Source organism: Amphiura filiformis, chromosome 16, assembly GCF_039555335.1.
Source record: "Amphiura filiformis chromosome 16, Afil_fr2py, whole genome shotgun sequence".
NCBI classification, from domain to species: Eukaryota; Metazoa; Echinodermata; class Ophiuroidea; order Amphilepidida; family Amphiuridae; genus Amphiura; species Amphiura filiformis.
Window position 1 is genome coordinate 19895896 of NC_092643.1, and position 22045 is coordinate 19917940.

The 22045-nt window shown below is 33.9% G+C and overlaps 1 protein-coding gene across 1 annotated transcript in view; it reads right to left on the reverse strand.

The window, feature by feature from the left end:
* LOC140135692 (RNA-binding protein NOB1-like) overlaps positions 1 to 22045 on the reverse strand; it is a 57228-nt gene that overhangs the window by 20532 nt on the left and 14651 nt on the right. Inside the window, exons 2-3 of the mRNA XM_072157281.1 lie at positions 1228 to 1360; positions 232 to 365 (exon numbers count right to left, since the gene is read on the reverse strand). Coding sequence (XP_072013382.1) covers positions 232 to 365; positions 1228 to 1360 — 267 coding nt within the window. The remainder of the gene's footprint in view (positions 1 to 231; positions 366 to 1227; positions 1361 to 22045) is intronic.

Below are 22045 nucleotides of genomic sequence, written 5' to 3' on the forward strand. Positions count from 1 at the left end.
CTTAACATATATAATGAACCACTTGTCTTGAATCACTGAAATTTTCAGTGAAGTAATTGAATTCCTTGCCCCTATAATACATAACTTCTGTCTGTAACCAGTATGTAGTTATTTTGTGAGAAAAATGCAAAATTAGTCACAGGGGGTATAGTACCACCTTAAGTGCACTAGTCTGGCAAAAAAGTCTTAATAATCAACTGGGCTCTACTCTTTTTCACAAAAGATACCTACCTGTTTGTCTTCCTTTTGTTTGAATGCTTCATCACCGAGTTGTTCTTTTGTGATCTGATAGGCTAATGCTAACACACGCAGATCAACAGCAGAGAGAGTGGAGTAGTCCCCTGTCTTCCGTGCAAAGTCTGAAACTGTGAATTATGAGAACAATAACGATCAAATTTACGACATGCTTTCAAGATGGATTGGCAGACTTTTACTGCAGATTTAATCAGGGCAGTGACACTCGTATTCAATCCCTGTATTAAAGTCGATTCACGGCAGTCTGATTGACAGTTGCTAGGCAGTGAGACACATAGTAACGCTTAGCCTAAAATTTATGTACGTGTTCATGACAACATTGTGCGTACTGCTTCACAGTGAAATAGACTTACCCCATATCTGATTGGCAGTTGCTGGGCATTTTCAGTACACCAAATTTTTTGAAGATGGCGCACATCCACTGCCATGAATTTGGACCCTTTCTGGCAAAAATACCTAGCTTATTTAGCTAATGTCAACATGAGAGCATCAGGGAAAAAAAACACCTCAGCTACTTGGTTTTTCACAATATGAATTATGATACTAATGGAAATTTCGTCAGTCAGATTTTTTTTCACAGAACAACAAAATATGAATCACCTCTTCCACAAGACATACCACCACATGTTTGTTTGCACATTGAGTATGTGACTGACTTCAGTTGCGCTAAATTGTCGCTTATCCTATTGTACATTATCTACATGAACATGAATATAAATTTTCACAGGGTAAGGATCACAATGAACACAAGTGTGCTTTTATGTGGGCTACTTAAAAATCTGTACAAATCTGTGAACAACTGAGGCTACTTGCAGCACAAAAAAGTAAACTGTTCTTTGGAGTTAACAGGTTTGCGCTCCAAGTAGTCCATGTATACTTTTTGAAAGTGACAAGAAATGTTTCTCCAGAGATCACAGTTTCTACTCTGCATGTCTCCTCTGATAAACATTGTATAGATCACTACCTGCTTACCAAATTGGATTGCTTCTGATGATGGTTCCTTGCATTTGAGTTCATAGGGCAACACAGCTAGCCTCTGTCTTGTAGCAGAATCCCTGATTTCATTCACTACTCCATAACTTGTGTACACATTCTCAGCTATCTCCTGGAGTAAGAGAAAGATTAAATAATTAGATAATGTTGAAGTTGGAAATTCATAAATGTGCAATTTGTCATCTTTCAAATAAAAGAAGATGAAGATGAGAAACATATCACTGCTTTACATCAGGTCAGGATTATTATTCAGTATCAAAGTTACGTATGTTACTATGTAAATGGGATCACGCGCTTGAGTGGTGAACCACAATCAAAACAATCACCACACAAAGTATATGGCACTCGCACTCTCGCAGGCATACCAAAATAGCGTGATCCGGTAACCAAGCGAATTACGTAACCACTTAAATTTGATGCTGAATTATATTATTACCATACACTTAAGTTTGTTTGGCTTATGATAGGCAAAATATAAAAGGCTCAAAACTTAAGACGCGGAGTTAGAGGCGCACTATATGACACACAGTATTATTTGGCGTCTTCAGCTTAGATTGAGCGTGATATGCGACAGCATGCATTTGTAATGCATTGGTATTGTTTGGCACATCATGCATGCATGCATTTATCGAACTGGAATTATCAAGTATTTTAGTTTCAACCTGGGAGCCAAGGGTGAACCTTGGACAGCTAGCTAGCAATATAGCTAGGCTTTGATGTCAGTAAACGACAAAGTTATAGTCAACTTATACTATGATACAACAAATCATATAATGTTCTATTATTATAGAGTAGTAATGTCTAATGGAATTCCATTCTACCTAGGAAAATGCCAGGTTCTGATTCTCGCTATATCACCAAATGCCGCAATCCCCTTACCCCATTATATTCACATACACAATTCAAGATCATCCTACAATGTATCTAGAAACGCCAATATTATTATTTTGTCATAAATAATTGCAAACGAGGGCAGATAACTGGTTAGAGATACTACATGTACACACAAAAATAAACCAAGGGAAGGACATAAATAGTCTACATGGTGTTGCATTGCAAAAAGAGTCCAAGTCAGCATCACAAGATGATACTTCGGGAATAGTTCCAATAACTCACGGCTCCGACATGTCCTTAAACGTTCGAAATTTGTAGTTACTACAACTACTTCGGGACATACATTACATGTACTAACAATGCTCCAGCAAGTGTGTCAATATAGCAAAGCGACAAACCGGTAAGCATGGCTGAACTAACGAAACTGAAACTCTGTATGGAACAAGGTCTAACAACAAGGGTGGACAGGATGGAAAACGAACGATATTGCTGTTGCCGCATTAAGGTGACATTGACCACCATCATCTGGATGTGTTTGAGGTGATGAAAAAGTGTTGGGAGACTGAATTTAACATTACTCCAGTCCAGAGCATGTACCGTATTTCGTCAAATAGTCGCCCCCTCAAATAAACGCCCCCACCACTTTTTTCAACCAAGATGTTTCAAAAATGCCGATATTTCCATGCTATCTTGTGTAATAAGCTTACCATGTTCGATACATGGTCGATAATAGCGTCAATAATTGGCGAAAATCTGGATCAGAAACCCGGAAGTGAGCCAGAAGTTAGTAGAGACATTGCGATTTTCCAAACGTAGACGTAGACCGTACGTTAATACGTACGGTTTTACGTAGCTATACGCTGGCGAAGTTACGTAATTAATCGGATTAACTACCATAGCAATCGGTACAAACAATTTTGAATATACCGCGCTGCACTACAAGCAGGTTGCACTCATCACCTGTCTTCAATCATATAATAGATTGAATACAATACCGCTCTTTTCAAAGAGACTAATCTTACAGGTGCAAGTGATTAGCATTTCTTTGACATCTATGGTTCAATGCAGAGGTACCAAGCATGAGCGTAGTAGTGCAGCGATATAATCAAAAATTGTTTGTACCTATTGTTATGGTAGTTAATCCGATTATTAGGTAACTTCGCCAGCGTATACGCTGGCGAAGTAACGTAGTTAATCGGATCAACTACCATAGCAATAGATGAATACAATTTTGACAATATCGCCCGCACTACAACGTTCATGCGGTAAAAACACATGATATTTTGATTATAACATTCGTAGGGAAACACTCGTTCTCTACGTTTCCTTTACCTAGACATGAGGTAAAATCAGCATATTTCAACGTGGAACGTACGTTTTAATGCTACGTTGAGTCCAAAATGAGAAATCGCAATGTCATTTTTTAAATGCAAAGTATCACACACATTTCAATGAACAATCTCTGCGTATGGATACCACGTTTAAATTTAGTCACCTTTTAACACATCGCTGTAGCTTTATTATAATGATTTGTTACAAACAAAAGGGATCATAATAATAATTAGACTTTCATTCGTATGTTCATTATCCTTGACTGTCTTTAACATAATGTGAAATGGACAAATTTTGTGCATTTTCAACGATGTATCTACGTTCATTTCAAAATTTTCAAAACTGGCTAATTATATGTGACCTCGCTTCGATACAGGAGAGTGGTTTTGAATAGATCAACGTACGTCCGATGTCTACGTTTGGAAATCGCAATGTCTCTAGTGTTTCTAGTTCATAGTCATTTTAGCATGTGTTTTTAGTTTATCTAGAATGATTTTAACGGGAATTATCGTTCTAAAATTGACCTTGAATAAACGCCCCCCCTTGGGAAAATGTAACGCTTGAGGCGAAATACGATAGATCTTATTGGAATCGTAAGTGTGCATTGTTTACCACAACAACATGGCCTAGATTCAACTTCATATATTGTGCTTCTAATATTTGTACGGTAACATGTCATAAATTCATAATTATGCCAAAATCCCAACTGGCCCACTGGGCCCATCCAGACAGAAAATCTCCTGGCCCGACAAGACAACTACTGGCCAGGGCCAGCGAGCCAGTGGCTAAATCGACCCCTGAACACCAAACAATCACACTGTCGCTGAGGCCGATCAACGGCCTTGCTGGTCGAGAAGTCTAGCCACAAATTTGCTTACCGATGAGCTCACATTTAAGACTAGAAACCGTTGCTGCTTGTATTTGAAATCTGGTCAGATTCCCTGAAGCATATTCCCAACCGTGTAAAGCAATGGAAGTTCAGAAGTAAACAAAGCCGATCACGATGGGCGATCGCATAAAAAAACTTGCTAAAATGTTACTTCAACAAAATTTTGGACTGTTCAAAATGGGCAGTCTTTATTCAAAAGATACAGTTGACTCATCGAAATAACTTTCATGTCAATTGTAAAGTATTAAAAGTCTTAGCTGGAGTTCTCAAGTAACAGTCTTGACAACAACAAGACGGTTGACCATGTACATATCATATGTACATGTATGCATTGGTCGTCGGCGCTTAGAACAGTCTCTGTCATGTCTGTTTAGACTAGTCTACGCAATTGCCGATCACTCATATCACATCGCGTGCCCGAGTCCCCGACCACGGAAACAATAAAACAATTGATTTTGATTTTTTAGGAAATTGCGCTTCAAGTTCTTAATTTCGTAAATTTTCGCATGTTGTCATTTTCGCGCTGTCACACCTACTACTGGCGAAATTCGCGAAAATAAAACCCTCATGAAAATAACAGTTACCCTCCCCCAGTGCTCATAATTATTGCACAGCCCCTGCCCACCCACTGCTATCCATGTGTATCAATCATAGATTGGTCCAGTACATAGAGCTTTATACAGCTCTATGCAGCCTTGCAGGCTATAATTAAAGACAGTCAGAGATAAAAAGAATTTATCGCGTCTGATGTCACCAGGGGTAGCATTAAGGCCCGAAAGTCGGGGGTTGTTTTTCCATGTTTTTCACTCCCGAGCTTGCAGAAAATCCAAATACATGGGGTGAAAATTAAATCTCGGGTGAAAAATATTTTGCAGTGTAGTCAGGGTAAGAGTAAGGTCCAAAAGTAGAGGGTCAGAGTTCACCCCCGAGCTTGCACATTCCCAATATATGGAGGGTGAAAAATTACTATTTTTTAAATTTAGATCGGGGGTTAACGCTACCCCTGGATGTCACTGTCAATTACGATCCTTGATTGGTTTACACAGGTTTAATAATCAGCGCGTAAAAGGAAGACCGATCTATCTGGTGCTGATCGGAGAAAAGGAATAGCTGCAAATGGCGAAAAAGTTCGTACTTTTACAAGGCAAAAAGCAGCTTTTCTAGGCATTGTGGACATGGTGCCTTCGGTTATGAAAGTTTCCTACTATAAAGACCTAACTTTTGAGATGGTTTGCATGTCGAAAGGTGCAAAATTAACAATAAGGCGCCCGGTTATAAATCTAGGTATCCCAGGCAAACCTTAGTTAACACATTTGCTAGTCAGCGAAATTCGCCGAGACCGGGCCCAAACACAATGCATATTTACATAGAAATTTGAATTTTTTTTTTTAGAGAATAGGCCAGTGAAGGAAACCTACATAAATATGTTTTCTATACTTCACTTGACCCAAATATATGATTTTTATGGTGATAATCAAGTCGCACATGGAATTTGATAGCAGTTCCATTAAAAAAGCTGCTATCGCCATGAGACTAAGATCTAAATGCCGCTTTTGGGGAATTTTGCTAGCAGAATCTTTTTGATGAAAGTCAATCTTTGACAAGATGTAACTTTGTTACGGAAAGTGCTATGACAAAAATGTTTTCAGTTTTGGCTTTCTTTACTCAATGGCTTTAATTTGATATTCTGTCGGTCAGACATCCTGGCTATCTCTAGTCTCGGGCCCAAACTGCATGTGGCTCACGGTTTGTTGTGAACAACAGAAACCGGCTGTGAAGGAGGCTACATAGCGATGTTGCTGGAGTGACCCTCAATTTCGGAAAAAACGACACTCGACCATTGAATTGAATTTTAAGTTTGTCAGTATATAAACGGTAAATCAAGTAAGTTTCTTCCACTCTGAAGACTTAGAAACGGTTGTTTGATTCCACTGACTATTTGCGATCGAAATTTACATAACACCAATGATAGACATGTCCACATTGCTTATTATAGAGGGTGACATTCAATCCAAAAAGTTGTGTCCACAGTAGCTCACAGTCAATGGCTTAACTGTGTAATCCCCATAGGGAAATACAAAAATTTGAAATTTGGACACCAGAAACTTGACGACGTAGTCTAAAAAGTGCTGGTAATGTATCCTTGATACAGAAGTCAGCATTCAGTGAAAGTTAGATTTCATAAAATAAAATTGCCTTTGTGTAAAATGGATCATCGTGGTAAAAACTGATGCATTACATGCTTTTTTTGTACAGTAAGTCAGTGTAAGGCATTGTCAATGATGGGCGCAGAAAAGTGCAGTTTTTTAAAAACAGACATTTGATCCATAACTTCGCTAATTTTTGACCTACAGACATGGTTGACCCCTCATTTTTTAAGTTAAATAATCACCTTTTTAAACAAAATAATTTCAATGTGAAATATCCTACTTGAAAATTTTGTGAACATGCCTACCAATGACAGAAATCATCAACAAAAATCGAATGTTTTCACTCGACCGTGAGTCGCATCATCAACCGGAAGTGACGTGGCACGGACCGACAGAATATAAAATGATGCAGTTTGATGGCAAATTTGAATTCAAGCATACCTAAATCCGCATTCAGCAAGACACAAGTCATCATCACGACACTTACTTGTTAACAAACCGTGCTCGAGTTTGATTGACAGATGACGTCAGACGCGATAAATTCTCTTTATCTTTGTCTTTCATTATAGTCATGCATTCATGGTCATGGATGGTGCATGGGAATGCGAGACGTCTCACCCAGAAATCTATTCGCCCCAAAAAAGTTCACCCAATGCACGTTACATACCACTACCAGTTCGCCCCAATACACGTACATACCACTACCAGTTACGCCCCAATTGACTCACCGTGTAAGCGTTGCAGTAAGCGTCGCATAGCTGTGCACTCGATCAATGCCAACGCAGTGCGACCAATCATAAAAATTCCGTCAGGGGATCATTGTAGGCTTATTAAAAACTCAATTTCTCGCCGTGAATCTCTCCTAGTGCTTTTACGCTATTTTTTACCACGAAAATCTAATTTTGTGCCGCATGTTTGCAGAATTCAACAACCATTTCCCACAACTAACTGATATTAAAAAACGTAAGTTTGACCTGGTTTTCCGCCGATTTTCCAGTCTGAGTTACAAAAAGCGGTCCATTTTCTGGCACATCCAAGTATTATCCTTTATTTTATTTACTACTCAATTCATTTAGGATATTGACCTTTTATAGCTGATTTTATGATGACAATTATTTGTAATTTTTGGTACACCGGACGGCTCATTTTGTTTATGTCGAAATTCATGTCCAAATTATACCAATACCGCCTCTATATCAATATATTTTGGGGGCATAGGCCTAAATCTCGCTATATGTCTATTCTATTTTGCTACCTTCTCTTTTCATTTTCATATCCCCCTCCCTGTTTTTTTTTTTTTTCTGATCACCTTTTTGGAATATTACACGTAGTATTTCTATTTTATGTTCATTTTTATTCCTTTCCGTCTTTATTTTCATTTCTTTCTATATAGTTTTCTCTTTCAATGTCTTCCTTTCCCTTGATGTCTTTTATACCCTTCACTATAAATTTATTATCAGGAGGTAACTTTGAATTATTACTTATTATTTTCTTTATTTTGAAACAATGACGGTCACAGCCCAATATCAAAAGCACAGCACTTTAATAAGCCTATGTCTTTTTGAAAGTTAATGTGTAGGCCTATTTGTTTTTAAAAAAAAAACATGTTTAGCGTCCCCTCCGCTTCCATTTATTGGAATTGATAAACAATTGTAACTATAACAAATTTTGACATGAAATAAAAATGATTTCAGTATACCTAGAAATATACCTAGAAATATATATTTTTTTGGCAATGTATTTCCCTTGTGTTTGATTTAAACTTCGCTATTAATATTGACATGCTTATTATGTATTTATTTATTTAAGAGTGCCTGATGACCTAATCTACTAAACCTTTAACGATTTCCCTATTAACTTAAACCTTCATGCAATAGGGCACCTATTGTCTATAGACCTAAAGTACATTTTGTTCTTGAATCGTAATTTCAGTGATTTAGTGATTCATGTCAAGTCCCCGGCCCTGCTGACCGGGAGTTTACATGCATGTGCGGTCGCAAGTCAACATGTGGGTCTTTTTAAGGGGCAAAAATTACACGAATAGAAATCATTCATGGAAAATGTTAACAAAATGAGGGACTTTCGCGGGCAGATGCTAAAACATTTTGGTTCCTTTTAAGTAATATCCTAAAAATTGGTTATTTCAGTGACTGGGACCCGTTCGAGGGAAAAATTAAAAATGAGTTCTCTTGAGGGCAAAATCTACAACTTAGGTCTTTTGGTGGTTTTACGAAGTTGTCCTTTACTGTTACCAAAAATAGTAAAGTATTGTTTAAATTGGCGAAATTACAAATAGCCTACCATTGCTGTCCGTGTCATCATGTCATTTGTTATTTTAACAACTTTGGATGAAACTGATTTTGTCTTTATTTCAGAAAATTAATTTAGAGGAATCGCTTATTTGAAAAAAAAAAAAAACCCGGTCTTTAAGACCATGAAATGCCACATGCCCGGGCACATGCCGAGTGTCAACTCTTTCGGCAATCACATGCTTAAAAGTTTACGCTCCGGAGAGGGAGTTGTGAGTCAAATGTGCGAAAATAGGAGTAGTATGCCGTCAAATACCGAGAAAGGAAACTCAAATTGGTTTATGCGCATAAAAGTAACATTTTCCATTTCCGCTTCGATTCTTCGGGGTGTGTTCGTGAAGATGTGTGTTGTGTATGGGGGGGTGAGGTGGGGTGTATGTACGTGTGGGGGGTGTGTGTGTGCGGAGTGGATGTAGAGAGAACAAATAAACAACCCAAGGTCAATGAGAACGATCTTCGAATATGCCCATGTGTGTTCAATACTGCATGAAAGTGTGCGTTACATGCTATATTTCTTTTTGACATGGGGGGGGGGGAGGGAGTTGGGAAAACATTCTTGGAAGTATAGTCAACCCAGTTTTTGCCCTCTATCTGTATTTGAATAGCACTGCAATCTGTCTAATCTGTTTAACATGCTTAAACGGCCTGTATGTATAATATAGCTTGTTTGTACCATTTAAAACTGAGACTCAAATTTAAGAAGTCACTTAATCTTTTCATCAATAGAAATATATTCAATAATTATTTCATTACGGTTATTTAAACATAATACTTTTAATCGAAATGTGTCTTTTCTACTTAAAATTAAAGGCTATTTTAAAAGAGTGACAAGCTCTTTCTTCATTTGCAAGGACTACTAAAGCATGCCCCTATCTGAAGAAAAAAAATTGAAAATAATATCACATCTTATTTATTTGTGTCATTCGACCAAACTTTGCTCTTTTTCAAAAATGAAAATTGTAATTCTTGGTCATTTTCGACTAAAATTTGTTTTGTCCGTTACATGCCAACAGGCCAAATGCAACTTTTTAAACATCCTTTTTTAAATGTCCCCCTAAACCATTTCCATGCTAAAAGAATCAAGGATTTCTATTTTATTTGAGTTTGTCCAAATATTTAAAATTTTGCTTGACACTAAAAGACCCCCATCAGTCTTAAATAACATTCTGTTATGTAGCACGTTTTCAAAAATGTTCTGAATGTAAAGCGTTTTATAATACCAAATATTTAAACGCTTCAAGTAAAACATTTTGTGTTTGCTGCGGGGTAAACTTCTGTACATGTTTAAAAGATGTAGGCCTGTATAAATAATAAGTATGCCTATCTATATAAGAGACCCGTTTGCCGTCCATAGCTAATGTAAAACGTTTTATACCCATTATATAACCCGACATGGCGTTTCCTGAAAAAAAAAACCCACCAAGCATTTTGTGTTTGCTTTCTTAACATGTTTAAACGATGTAGGTTTATAATATTAAAGAGATCCGTTTACCGCAACTTACATCTTGAAGAATCAAACAAAATCTGAAATTCGTAAATACAGCAACAATACTCCATATAATAGCAATGGTTCATGATGTGTATAGCATATACGCCCCCCCCCCATCATGCAATGATATGCATATATGTAAGTTTAATAGGCCTATAGCTATGTGCACGATGTTCCAAATTGTATGAGAATAAATAAACTATGAAACTAAAACTATGAAACAACTTATTTTTATCAAAGCTTCACCAATTTCCAACTCTGCAAATTGTCTGTCAATCCACATGATTGACATAATAAGAGAATTTAATCCCCTATAATTATAATCAGTTATCGCAATTATTATATTTCGGCATACATGATAATAATTACCCTAATTATACCGAAAAAGGACGTGTCGGTGTGTTTGAAGTTGAATATATGTCAATCATATATTACTTGTTCAGCAATGAAAGAAAGACAGAAAGAAAGGAAGAAAAAAAGGAAACAAAAGAAAAGAAAGAAAAGAAAGAAAGAAAGAAAGAAAAAAGAAAGAAAGAAAGAAAGAAAGAAAGGGTTTCAGTGTTTCAGAGAGCAATATATAAAGGGTTTAAAATTACAATCCTATAAGTGATTTTTTCAAAATTATGCCTTCATATAGTTATAGTTTGAAAGTCAGATAAAAGTATTCTAGTCATTATTGTTATTCTATATTTTGTATATTTTTGTATGAGAATAAATAAACTATGAAACTAAAACTATGAAACAACTTATTTTTATCAATGCTTCACCAATTTCCAACTCTGCAAATTGTCTGTCAATCCACATGATTGACATAATAAGAGAATTTAATCCCCTATAATTATAATCAGTTATCGCAATTATTATATTTCGGCATCCAGGATAATAATTACCCTAGTTATACCGAAAAAGGACGTGTCGGTGTGTTTGAAGTTGAATATATGTCAATCATATATTACTTGTTCAGCAATGAAAGAAAGACAGAAAGAAAGGAAGAAAAAAAGGAAACAAAAGAAAAGAAAGAAAGAAAGAAAGAAAGAAAGGGTTTCAGTGTTTCAGAGAGCAATATATAAAGGGTTTAAAATTACAATCCTATAAGTGATTTTTTCAAAATTATGCCTTCATATAGTTATAGTTTGAAAGTCAGATAAAAGTAATTATTATTATATTTGTATTATTCTAGTCATTATTGTTATTCTATATTTTGTATATTTTGTATGAGAATAAATAAACTATGAAACTAAAACTATGAAACAACTTATTTTTATCAATGCTTCACCAATTTCCAACTCTGCAAATTGTCTGTCAATCCACATGATTGACATAATAAGAGAATTTAATCCCCTATAATTATAATCAGTTATCGCAATTATTATATTTCGGCATACATGATAATAATAACACTAATTATACCGCAAAAGGACGTGTCGGTGTGTTGGAAGTTGAATATATGTCAATCATATATTACTTGTTCAGCAATGAAAGAAAGACAGAAAGAAAGGAAGAAAAAAAGGAAACAAAAGAAAAGAAAGAAAGAAAGAAAGAAAGAAAGGGTTTCAGTGTTTCAGAGAGCAATATATAAAGGGTTTAAAATTACAATCCTATAAGTGATTTTTTCAAAATTATGCCTTCATATAGTTATAGTTTGAAAGTCAGATAAAAGTAATTATTATTATATTTGTATTATTCTAGTCATTATTGTTATTCTATATTTTGTATATTTTTGTATGAGAATAAATAAACTATGAAACTAAAACTATGAAACAACTTATTTTTATCAATGCTTCACCAATTTCCAACTCTGCAAATTGTCTGTCAATCCACATGATTGACATAATAAGAGAATTTAATCCCTATAATTATAATCAGTTATCGCAATTATTATATTTCGCATACAGGATAATAATTACCCTAGTTATACCGAAAAAGGACGTGTCGGTGTGTTTGAAGTTGAATATATGTCAATCATATATTACTTGTTCAGCAATGAAAGAAAGACAGAAAGAAAGGAAGAAAAAAAGGAAACAAAAGAAAAGAAAGAAAGAAAGGGGGTTTCAGTGTTTCAGAGAGCAATATATAAAGGGTTTAAAATTACAATCCTATAAGTGATTTTTTCAAAATTATGCCTTCATATAGTTATAGTTTGAAAGTCAGATAAAAGTAATTATTATTATATTTGTATTATTCTAGTCATTATTGTTATTATATATTTTGTATATTTTTGTATGAGAATAAATAAACTATGAAACTAAAACTATGAAACAACTTATTTTTATCAATGCTTCACCAATTTCCAACTCTGCAAATTGTCTGTCAATCCACATGATTGACATAATAAGAAATTTAATCCCTATAATTATAATCAGTTATCGCAATTATTATATTTCGCATACAGGATAATAATTACCCTAGTTATACCGAAAAAGGACGTGTCGGTGTGTTTGAAGTTGAATATATGTCAATCATATATTACTTGTTCAGCAATGAAAGAAAGACAGAAAGAAAGGAAGAAAAAAAGGAAACAAAAGAAAAGAAAGAAAGAAAGAAAGAAAGGGTTTCAGTGTTTCAGAGAGCAATATATAAAGGGTTTAAAATTACAATCCTATAAGTGATTTTTTCAAAATTATGCCTTCATATAGTTATAGTTTGAAAGTCAGATAAAAGTAATTATTATTATATTTGTATTATTCTAGTCATTATTGTTATTATATATTTTGTATATTTTTGTATGAGAATAAATAAACTATGAAACTAAAACTATGAAACAACTTATTTTTATCAATGCTTCACCAATTTCCAACTCTGCAAATTGTCTGTCAATCCACATGATTGACATAATAAGAGAATTTAATCCCCTATAATTATAATCAGTTATCGCAATTATTATATTTCGGCATACATGATAATAATTACCCTAGTTATACCGAAAAAGGACGTGTCGGTGTGTTTGAAGTTGAATATATGTCAATCATATATTACTTGTTCAGCAATGAAAGAAAGACAGAAAGAAAGGAAGAAAAAAAGGAAACAAAAGAAAAGAAAGAAAGAAAGAAAGAAAGAAAGGGTTTCAGTGTTTCAGAGAGCAATATATAAAGGGTTTAAAATTACAATCCTATAAGTGATTTTTTCAAAATTATGCCTTCATATAGTTATAGTTTGAAAGTCAGATAAAAGTAATTATTATTATATTTGTATTATTCTAGTCATTATTGTTATTCTATATTTTGTATATTTTTGTATGAGAATAAATAAACTATGAAACTAAAACTATGAAACAACTTATTTTTATCAATGCTTCACCAATTTCCAACTCTGCAAATTGTCTGTCAATCCACATGATTGACATAAAAAGAGAATTTAATGACATATAATTATAATCAGTTATCGCAATTATTATATTTCGGCATACAGGATAATAATTACCCTAGTTATACCGAAAAAGGACGTGTCGGTGTGTTTGAAGTTGAATATATGTCAATCATATATTACTTGTTCAGCAATGAAAGAAAGACAGAAAGAAAGGAAGAAAAAAAGGAAACAAAAGAAAAGAAAGAAAGAAAGAAAGAAAGGGTTTCAGTGTTTCAGAGAGCAATATATAAAGGGTTTAAAATTACAATCCTATAAGTGATTTTTTCAAAATTATGCCTTCATATAGTTATAGTTTGAAAGTCAGATAAAAGTAATTATTATTATATTTGTATTATTCTAGTCATTATTGTTATTATATATTTTGTATATTTTTGTATGAGAATAAATAAACTATGAAACTAAAACTATGAAACAACTTATTTTTATCAATGCTTCACCAATTTCCAACTCTGCAAATTGTCTGTCAATCCACATGATTGACATAATAAGAGAATTTAATCCCTATAATTATAATCAGTTATCGCAATTATTATATTTCGCATACAGGATAATAATTACCTAGTTATACCGAAAAAGGACGTGTCGGTGTGTTTGAAGTTGAATATATGTCAATCATATATTACTTGTTCAGCAATGAAAGAAAGACAGAAAAAAAGGAAGAAAAAAAGGAAACAAAAGAAAAGAAAGAAAGAAAGGGTTTCAGTGTTTCAGAGAGCAATATATAAAGGGTTTAAAATTACAATCCTATAAGTGATTTTTTCAAAATTATGCCTTCATATAGTTATAGTTTGAAAGTCAGATAAAAGTAATTATTATTATATTTGTATTATTCTAGTCATTATTGTTATTATATATTTTGTATATTTTTGTATGAGAATAAATAAACTATGAAACTAAAACTATGAAACAACTTATTTTTATCAATGCTTCACCAATTTCCAACTCTGCAAATTGTCTGTCAATCCACATGATTGACATAATAAGAGAATTTAATCCCCTATAATTATAATCAGTTATCGCAATTATTATATTTCGGCATACATGATAATAATTACCCTAATTATACCGAAAAAGGACGTGTCGGTGTGTTTGAAGTTGAATATATGTCAATCATATAATCAGCAATGAAAGAAAGACAGAAAGAAAGGAAGAAAAAAAGGAAACAAAAGAAAAGAAAGAAAGAAAGAAAGAAAGAAAGGGTTTCAGTGTTTCAGAGAGCAATATATAAAGGGTTTAAAATTACAATCCTATAAGTGATTTTTTCAAAATTATGCCTTCATATAGTTATAGTTTGAAAGTCAGATAAAAGTAATTATTATTATATTTGTATTATTCTAGTCATTATTGTTATTATATATTTTGTATATTTTTGTATGAGAATAAATAAACTATGAAACTAAAACTATGAAACAACTTATTTTTATCAATGCTTCACCAATTTCCAACTCTGCAAATTGTCTGTCAATCCACATGATTGACATAATAAGAGAATTTAATCCCCTATAATTATAATCAGTTATCGCAATTATTATATTTCGGCATACATGATAATAATAACCCTAATTATACCGAAAAAGGACGTGTCGGTGTGTTTGAAGTTGAATATATGTCAATCATATAATCAGCAATGAAAGAAAGACAGAAAGAAAGGAAGAAAAAAAGGAAACAAAAGAAAAGAAAGAAAGAAAGAAATAGAGAGAGAGAGAGAGAATAAAACAGGAATCAAGGAAGGAAAGATAAAGAAAGACAGAAAGGAAGAAAAAAGGAAACAACGGAAAAAAGAAAGAAAGAAAGAAAGAAAGAAAGAAAGAAAGAAAGAAAGAAAGAAAGAAAGAGAGAGAGAAGAAAACATGAATCAAGGAAGGAAAGATAAAGAAAGAAAAAAAGAAAGTAAGAAAGAAAGGAAGAAAGAAAGGAGAAAGGAAGTAAAAAGGAAACGACAGAAAAAAAGAAAGAGAAAGAAAGGAAACGAAATTTATATCAGTTATTGCAATTTATATTTCGGCATACAGGATAATAATTACCCAAATTATACCGAAAAAGGACGTGTCGGTGTGTTTGAAGTTGAATATATGTCAATCATATATTACTTGTAATGAAAGAAAGACAGAAAGAAAGAAGAAAGGAAGAAAAAGGAAAAGAAAGAAAAGAAAGAAAGAAAGAAGTGGCCACTACTGTAAAGCGTTTACAAGTTTTTTCGTGAATCGTCAATCAACATTGTGAATTCTTTATAGTCTTTATCGCCAGTCGTTTAGTATTCTTTAATTATTCTCTTTATTATAAATATAATTTAAATACCGCACTAAAATCAAAAGATAAAATATGACATTTGCGAATGCCAACATCCACAGCCATAATGGACATGGAATATGATTGGACCAACTCGGTCTTGGACTGTCCAATGACATGACTTATTGATGAACTAATTCTTTCACGAGCAACCCCAAAAACTGTCGAATGCCGTCACAATGACTCACCTAGTAATTACGTTAACATGTGATCAGAATTGTTTTAATCCGCTCAGTGAATTGTGCGAGGGAAACTTGAATGCGCATTTATCTCATCTCGCTGGATCATTTTGCAATGTGATCATCCCCACTATTATCCTCGCAACCTAATCCTACAAAGGGTAAACCGTAATCCATAACCCGTCCATAACTCATTATAAACACATAGCTATACTCCCTATTCGTTGTGAATTGTGTATAATATTATAAATCTTCATAATTATATTTAAATTATGAAAGAGAGAAAGACGTGAATCGTCAATCAACCAGTCGTTTAGTACCGAGTTTAATTATTCTCTTTAGGCCGTGTAAAATTAATATTTTGGTTCTCGTCCCCTCCCTCCTCAATTTCTGGGATTTGTCGGATTTTTTTTTTTTTTTTTTAGATTTTTCAATTTTTTTTAGACTTTGGAATGATTTATGAAATCTTCATACATATAAATAAGTTTATAAAGAGAACAAGCATCACTTCCAAGTCTTTTTGTGGTACTCTAGGGGTTTATCCTCAGAATCTCACATTTGAAAAAAAAAAAAAGGGCCTCATCGTTTCCTCGAGCACTGTTGGAGAAGACCGAAAACTACTGACAATGCTAATTTTACATTGAAAAAAAAAAAAAAAAAAAAAAAAAAAACCTCCCTCCCTCATCAATTCGTGAAAATCCTCTGGACGAGAACCAAAACATTAATTTTATACGGCCTTATCATAATTAATATAATTTAAGTAGCGCATTAAAATGAAAAGATAAAGCAGATCTTAAACATTACAGATCTGTAAACCATTGTAAATTTGACAAAGTTCTGAAAGCTTCTGAAATATTAGTTATTTTGATGTCAGTATTTCAGAAAGCAATATACAATCCTGTTTTTGACCATGTTCACATTATAAAAAAGCTTATTATAAATATATTTTATATCATTATTATTAGCTATTATTTAGACACACAGGTTGGGTAAATAACAACAAATTAGTAATTTTTCGTCTCAGATTTTGCCGAAAGGTGGGGTGACACACATCCTCCTGTCCCCCGGGATTGACGCCCATGACCTTACCGTACACAGGGTCTTAAATTCGAAATATAAATTTATTTATTTATTTATTTATTCGAACATTTACATCAGCGGCACACGCCTACCCGACGGTGCGTTCATACAAAACATATAATAATCAAAGTTAAGATGAATACACAAAAAATATACACAAGAAAAAGCCCTTACTTTAACCCTATCAAGCATTCAAACTCACACCATAGTCTTTATTACCAGCCGTTTTGTACCGAATTTAATTATTCTCTCTATATAATACCGCATTCAAATAAAAAGAAAAAACAAAACTTTTGCGAATGACAACACCCATAGCCATAATGGACATGGAATATGATTGGACCAACTCGACCTAGGACTGCCCAATGACATCATATCGTGAAAGTTACTACTGTTTCCAGGGTCACTTGTTAATCTTGAAATATCTCCTTGCAATATCAGGTGATCATATCCCCTATAAATTAATAGGAATAATTTATTAAACGGATACCTGCATTTTGCAAATAACCTGTCTGCCAATCCCCTGCCTCGCCCTGCTACGCTGCCGAACCACCACCCACGCGTAAATCGATTATGATAATGCCTGGGGCTAATGCGCTTCAACTTGGGATAATTGGTCCGTCCCTCGGCCGCTTTAGCGGCTAACTCAAAGTCGGTAGCGTTTAATGTGCGGTAACTGCGGTTTAAAGAAAGCGATCGGCGGGAAATTTAAACGTTGTATTGTATTTTGCCCTATATATATCCTGCACTTTTTAGAAAATGTTCATCTCGTTTCGAGACTCTCATCAAGAACGTTGTTCAAGGTTTACTATTCTGAGTATCGACATTCACCACTTTTAGTATATTTTTTAATAAATAAGGACTTTACAAGAAAGCGCTATGCAATTTCCACGGAAATTGAAATACCCATGCATCGCCTGCAAGAAGGAGGTACGAGAAAAGCAAGAAGGACTTCAATGTGATGGCTGTCATAAATGGCAGCATCGGACATGCATACCATTTACAAGTAAGTCGTCTAACAACTCTTCATTTTCAGATTATTAGTATTAGAATGTTTTCAACTTATTTGCAAATTGATATAGATGTAAGTTTAATATATACCGTAGGCCTATACTATAAAGCAGCATATACTTATAATGTCTGATTTACTCAAAACAGTTATATAGCGTTATTTTAATTTTGTTAAGAGACATGCACTGTTTTCTAACGTTGATCATGTTACATATATGGATATTCACATTATATTAATAAAAAATGTTATATACTGGTATATATATGATAGGTATAATAGGCATAACCGTATGTTATGCATATAAATGCAGGCCCGTTTCGTCTACATGCTGTCGATGCTGAGAAATCCTAACGTATAAATGAAGCGCCAAAGTCAACCACGCTATATATTTCAGAACTTAATTACATTTCAAATCTTCGTTGTTATTTTCTTTTTTGATTACGCCTATAGGCTTTAAATTTATTTCACCTTTATTCAAATAGTTGATAACTAGGCCTATATCGTTAACACATTTTAGGCATATAGCATACGATTAGACAAAATTAGACAATTATTTTTCAAGTTATAGAGGTGGGCCAAGCTGAAAGCTCATTTGAGTTTAATGGCCTATCCGCCATATTTCCTATCTTTCCCCCTGATTTATTTGGTATTCATCCTGCAATAGCAAAGTCAAAAAGTTTCGTTTGCAAAGTTAATTTGATGTGTATTGATCAGCTATACCATGCATGCTGTGTAGGATATTTTCTTATTCATATTGTGTACCGGTACTTTATTGCTTTATTTATTTATTTACATTGTATAGCTAGCATTTTGGTACATTATATTGATCTGTTATAATCATGCCTTGCTTGAAGATAATTATATTAGGCTGCGATCACATAGAATGATACTGTATACGGTATTCGCTAATCGCTCATTCGATCAGGCTGAGTTTACATTGTATAAAACTGGCCTCAAAAGAAACTTTTCACTAGGTCATATCTTAAAATCCTCTCCATAAAAATGAACAAAAATTGCACACAGGATTACTTCAATACACTACTCTAAACACATGTCAGTAACCAATCAGTTGTCCAACTGACACAACAGCAAAATGCACTGACATGGAACACCTTTCTGGTCCAAAATTCACATCCCAACAGATTTCTGTTGTTGAGTTCCAATTATTCGCCTGAGAATGTGGTCCCGGAAGCTGTTCCGTGTCAGTGGATTTTACTGTTGTTTCAGTTGGACAACTGCTTGGTTATACTGACATGTGTTTAGAGTAGAGTATTGAAGTTATCCTGTGTGTAATTTTTGATCATGTACAGGCGAATAATTGGAACCCAACAAAAGAAATCGGTTGGGATGTGAATTTTGGTCCAGGAAGGTGTTCCATGTCAGTGCATTTTGCTGTAGTTTGGTTACTGACATGTGTTTAGAGTAGAGAATTGAAGTAATCCTGTGTGCAATTTTTGTTCATTTTTATGGAGAGGATTTTAAGATATGACCTTGTGAAAAATTATAAGTTTCTTTTTGAGGCCAGTTTATGTCGTATAGCGAATACTGTAAACCGTATACAGTAGGCCTACATACTCTTTTTATGTGTGATCGCAGTCTAATGCCTGTATATTGTATGCCATGCCATTGATGTGTTTTATATGTTTTGAATGTGAAATATGACAATAAAACAACGAATGAATTTCATAAAGTGATTTAAGGGATCTAGAATGAGCGTTTATGGCGTTTCGACAGTAGGCTATTTTTGTGGGACATGAGAGCACCTCAGACGTATCGAATTGCATTCTGAATACGAAGCATGTCTTTCTGATATCAAATAATTTTCATTTTTGAAATTCACGATATAATACAAATTTTATGACAAATTATTTCAAATTTTTGATATATACGGTAACAGTCCTCGAAATAAATTTTATAAATCTAATGATATAAAGTGTATGTATAGCTGGGAGGAAAAGCCGACGATCAATTGCAGATTTGACCTTTTATATTGAAGATATGGATTTTTTCCCCCAAAAGACCTATTTTTTGTGTGACGACCAGGTGATATTGCGGTAAACTCCGTCTTAACAGTACTCGAAGTAATCTTTATAAATCTGATGAAAAGCCGACGAAAACACCAAAAAAAAGTAGGTCTTTTTGGGATAAATCCAAAATACGAAAGGTCAAAATTTTCGATTGATCGTCGGCTTTTCATCCCACCTATACATACACTTTAAGTATAAATCATCAGATTTATAAAGTTTACTTCAGGTACTGTTAAATATCAAAAATATCAATTCTTAATGATTTGCCATAAAATGTGTATTACATTGCGAATTTCAAAAAATCAAAATTATTTGATATCAGATATACGTAAAGGAAGCGCCAATTTCAGAACTTCGATTATTTAGCACAGGCCTACATGTTGGCAGTGGTTGCTGATTGTACATAATAGTGATATAAGTATAATTCTATCCAAGAACTCAAAACTATGGGATATTCTTAGCGAGATTATAGAATGAACGCCGTAATGCGCGACTCGCACAAAATATGTGGTCTAAACCAAAATCTGATCTTGTTATGACAATTTGATTGATAAGGTGGTGTGCGAATTTTTTAGCTCTTTTTGCTACTGAAACACTCTAAATATTGACAAAGATTGATACTAGTAGGCCTATATGAAAGTTGGTGCATTTTCAACAGTTCAAATAACAAAATCATGAAATCGATGCACGCGGGTCGAATTTGCTATAAAGTTTGCATTACCAAGCTTGCAGGCTTGCCCGCGATGAACACGTGCCGATATCACGTGAGGTGCAGTATATAATTATTATTCAAGTGGAAACAACCATCAACTGGAATAAAAACCCTTTAAAAGGGAGTGCTCAGGCATGATTGGAACACATGGTTGTGCAAATGTAGGTCGTTGGTGTTGAATAAGGTCGCGTTTCTTATAATTAGGGCTAATGATACTGTTTTATATGTAGGCCTACATAAGATTAAGATATCAGATTGTGAAGATCCTTAAGCATTTTGATTAAAAGGTAAATATAACGTTCCACTAGGTGATTAGCTCTTCAATATTTAGAGACATATCTACTAATGTAGAGTCTGTTGGGATATGTATATATAGGATATGATGTGTGATAGATAATGACAAGGTTTCTTATGATTTGGATGATTCATAAATAGTTTTAGGAAATACAGTAAAATTTTAACGTTCCAGAAGGCTGATTATAGCATTGTCCAAAATGATAAGAATATCCCATTTTGTCTGTTTTTGTTATTTTTGTTTTGTGTTTGGTAGGGAAGTGCAAATTATGATGAAGCTGGAGGGGATCATGAAATAACCAAAAACTTGTATAATTTAATACAAACTCAATTAAAATTATATGAAAACAACAAGGCTTTACTTAAAGATGATTTCCTTCAAATTTTAAATTTGTTTTATACTCAAAATACTTATCTTAGGCAATAACGTTTTTTTATATTTATATAAACTTTAAAGAATGTTACATATTGATCAACATGATCAAATGGATATTTCAGAAAAATAACAAAAACTTAGATATGGAACAATTTTTGTTTTTGCAAGATGTATACCAAATAAAGCGGGGGGGGGGCAACGGTTATTAAAAGCTATTAAATATGGAGGAGAGGCCATTTAACTCAATTGAGCTCGCAGCTTGGCCCCACCTCTAACTGGGAAAATAATCTTGTAATCGTAAAACAGTTGCTAACCTTAAATTTTCTTTCATTTTCCAATATAGGGCTCACCCGTAAAGAATACCGCGATGCAGTAAGGAATGGTGGAGATGTGGATTGGACATGCATGCCATGCATTATCAATTACAAGTCACCGAATATGGAGTGTGAGAAAACCGCT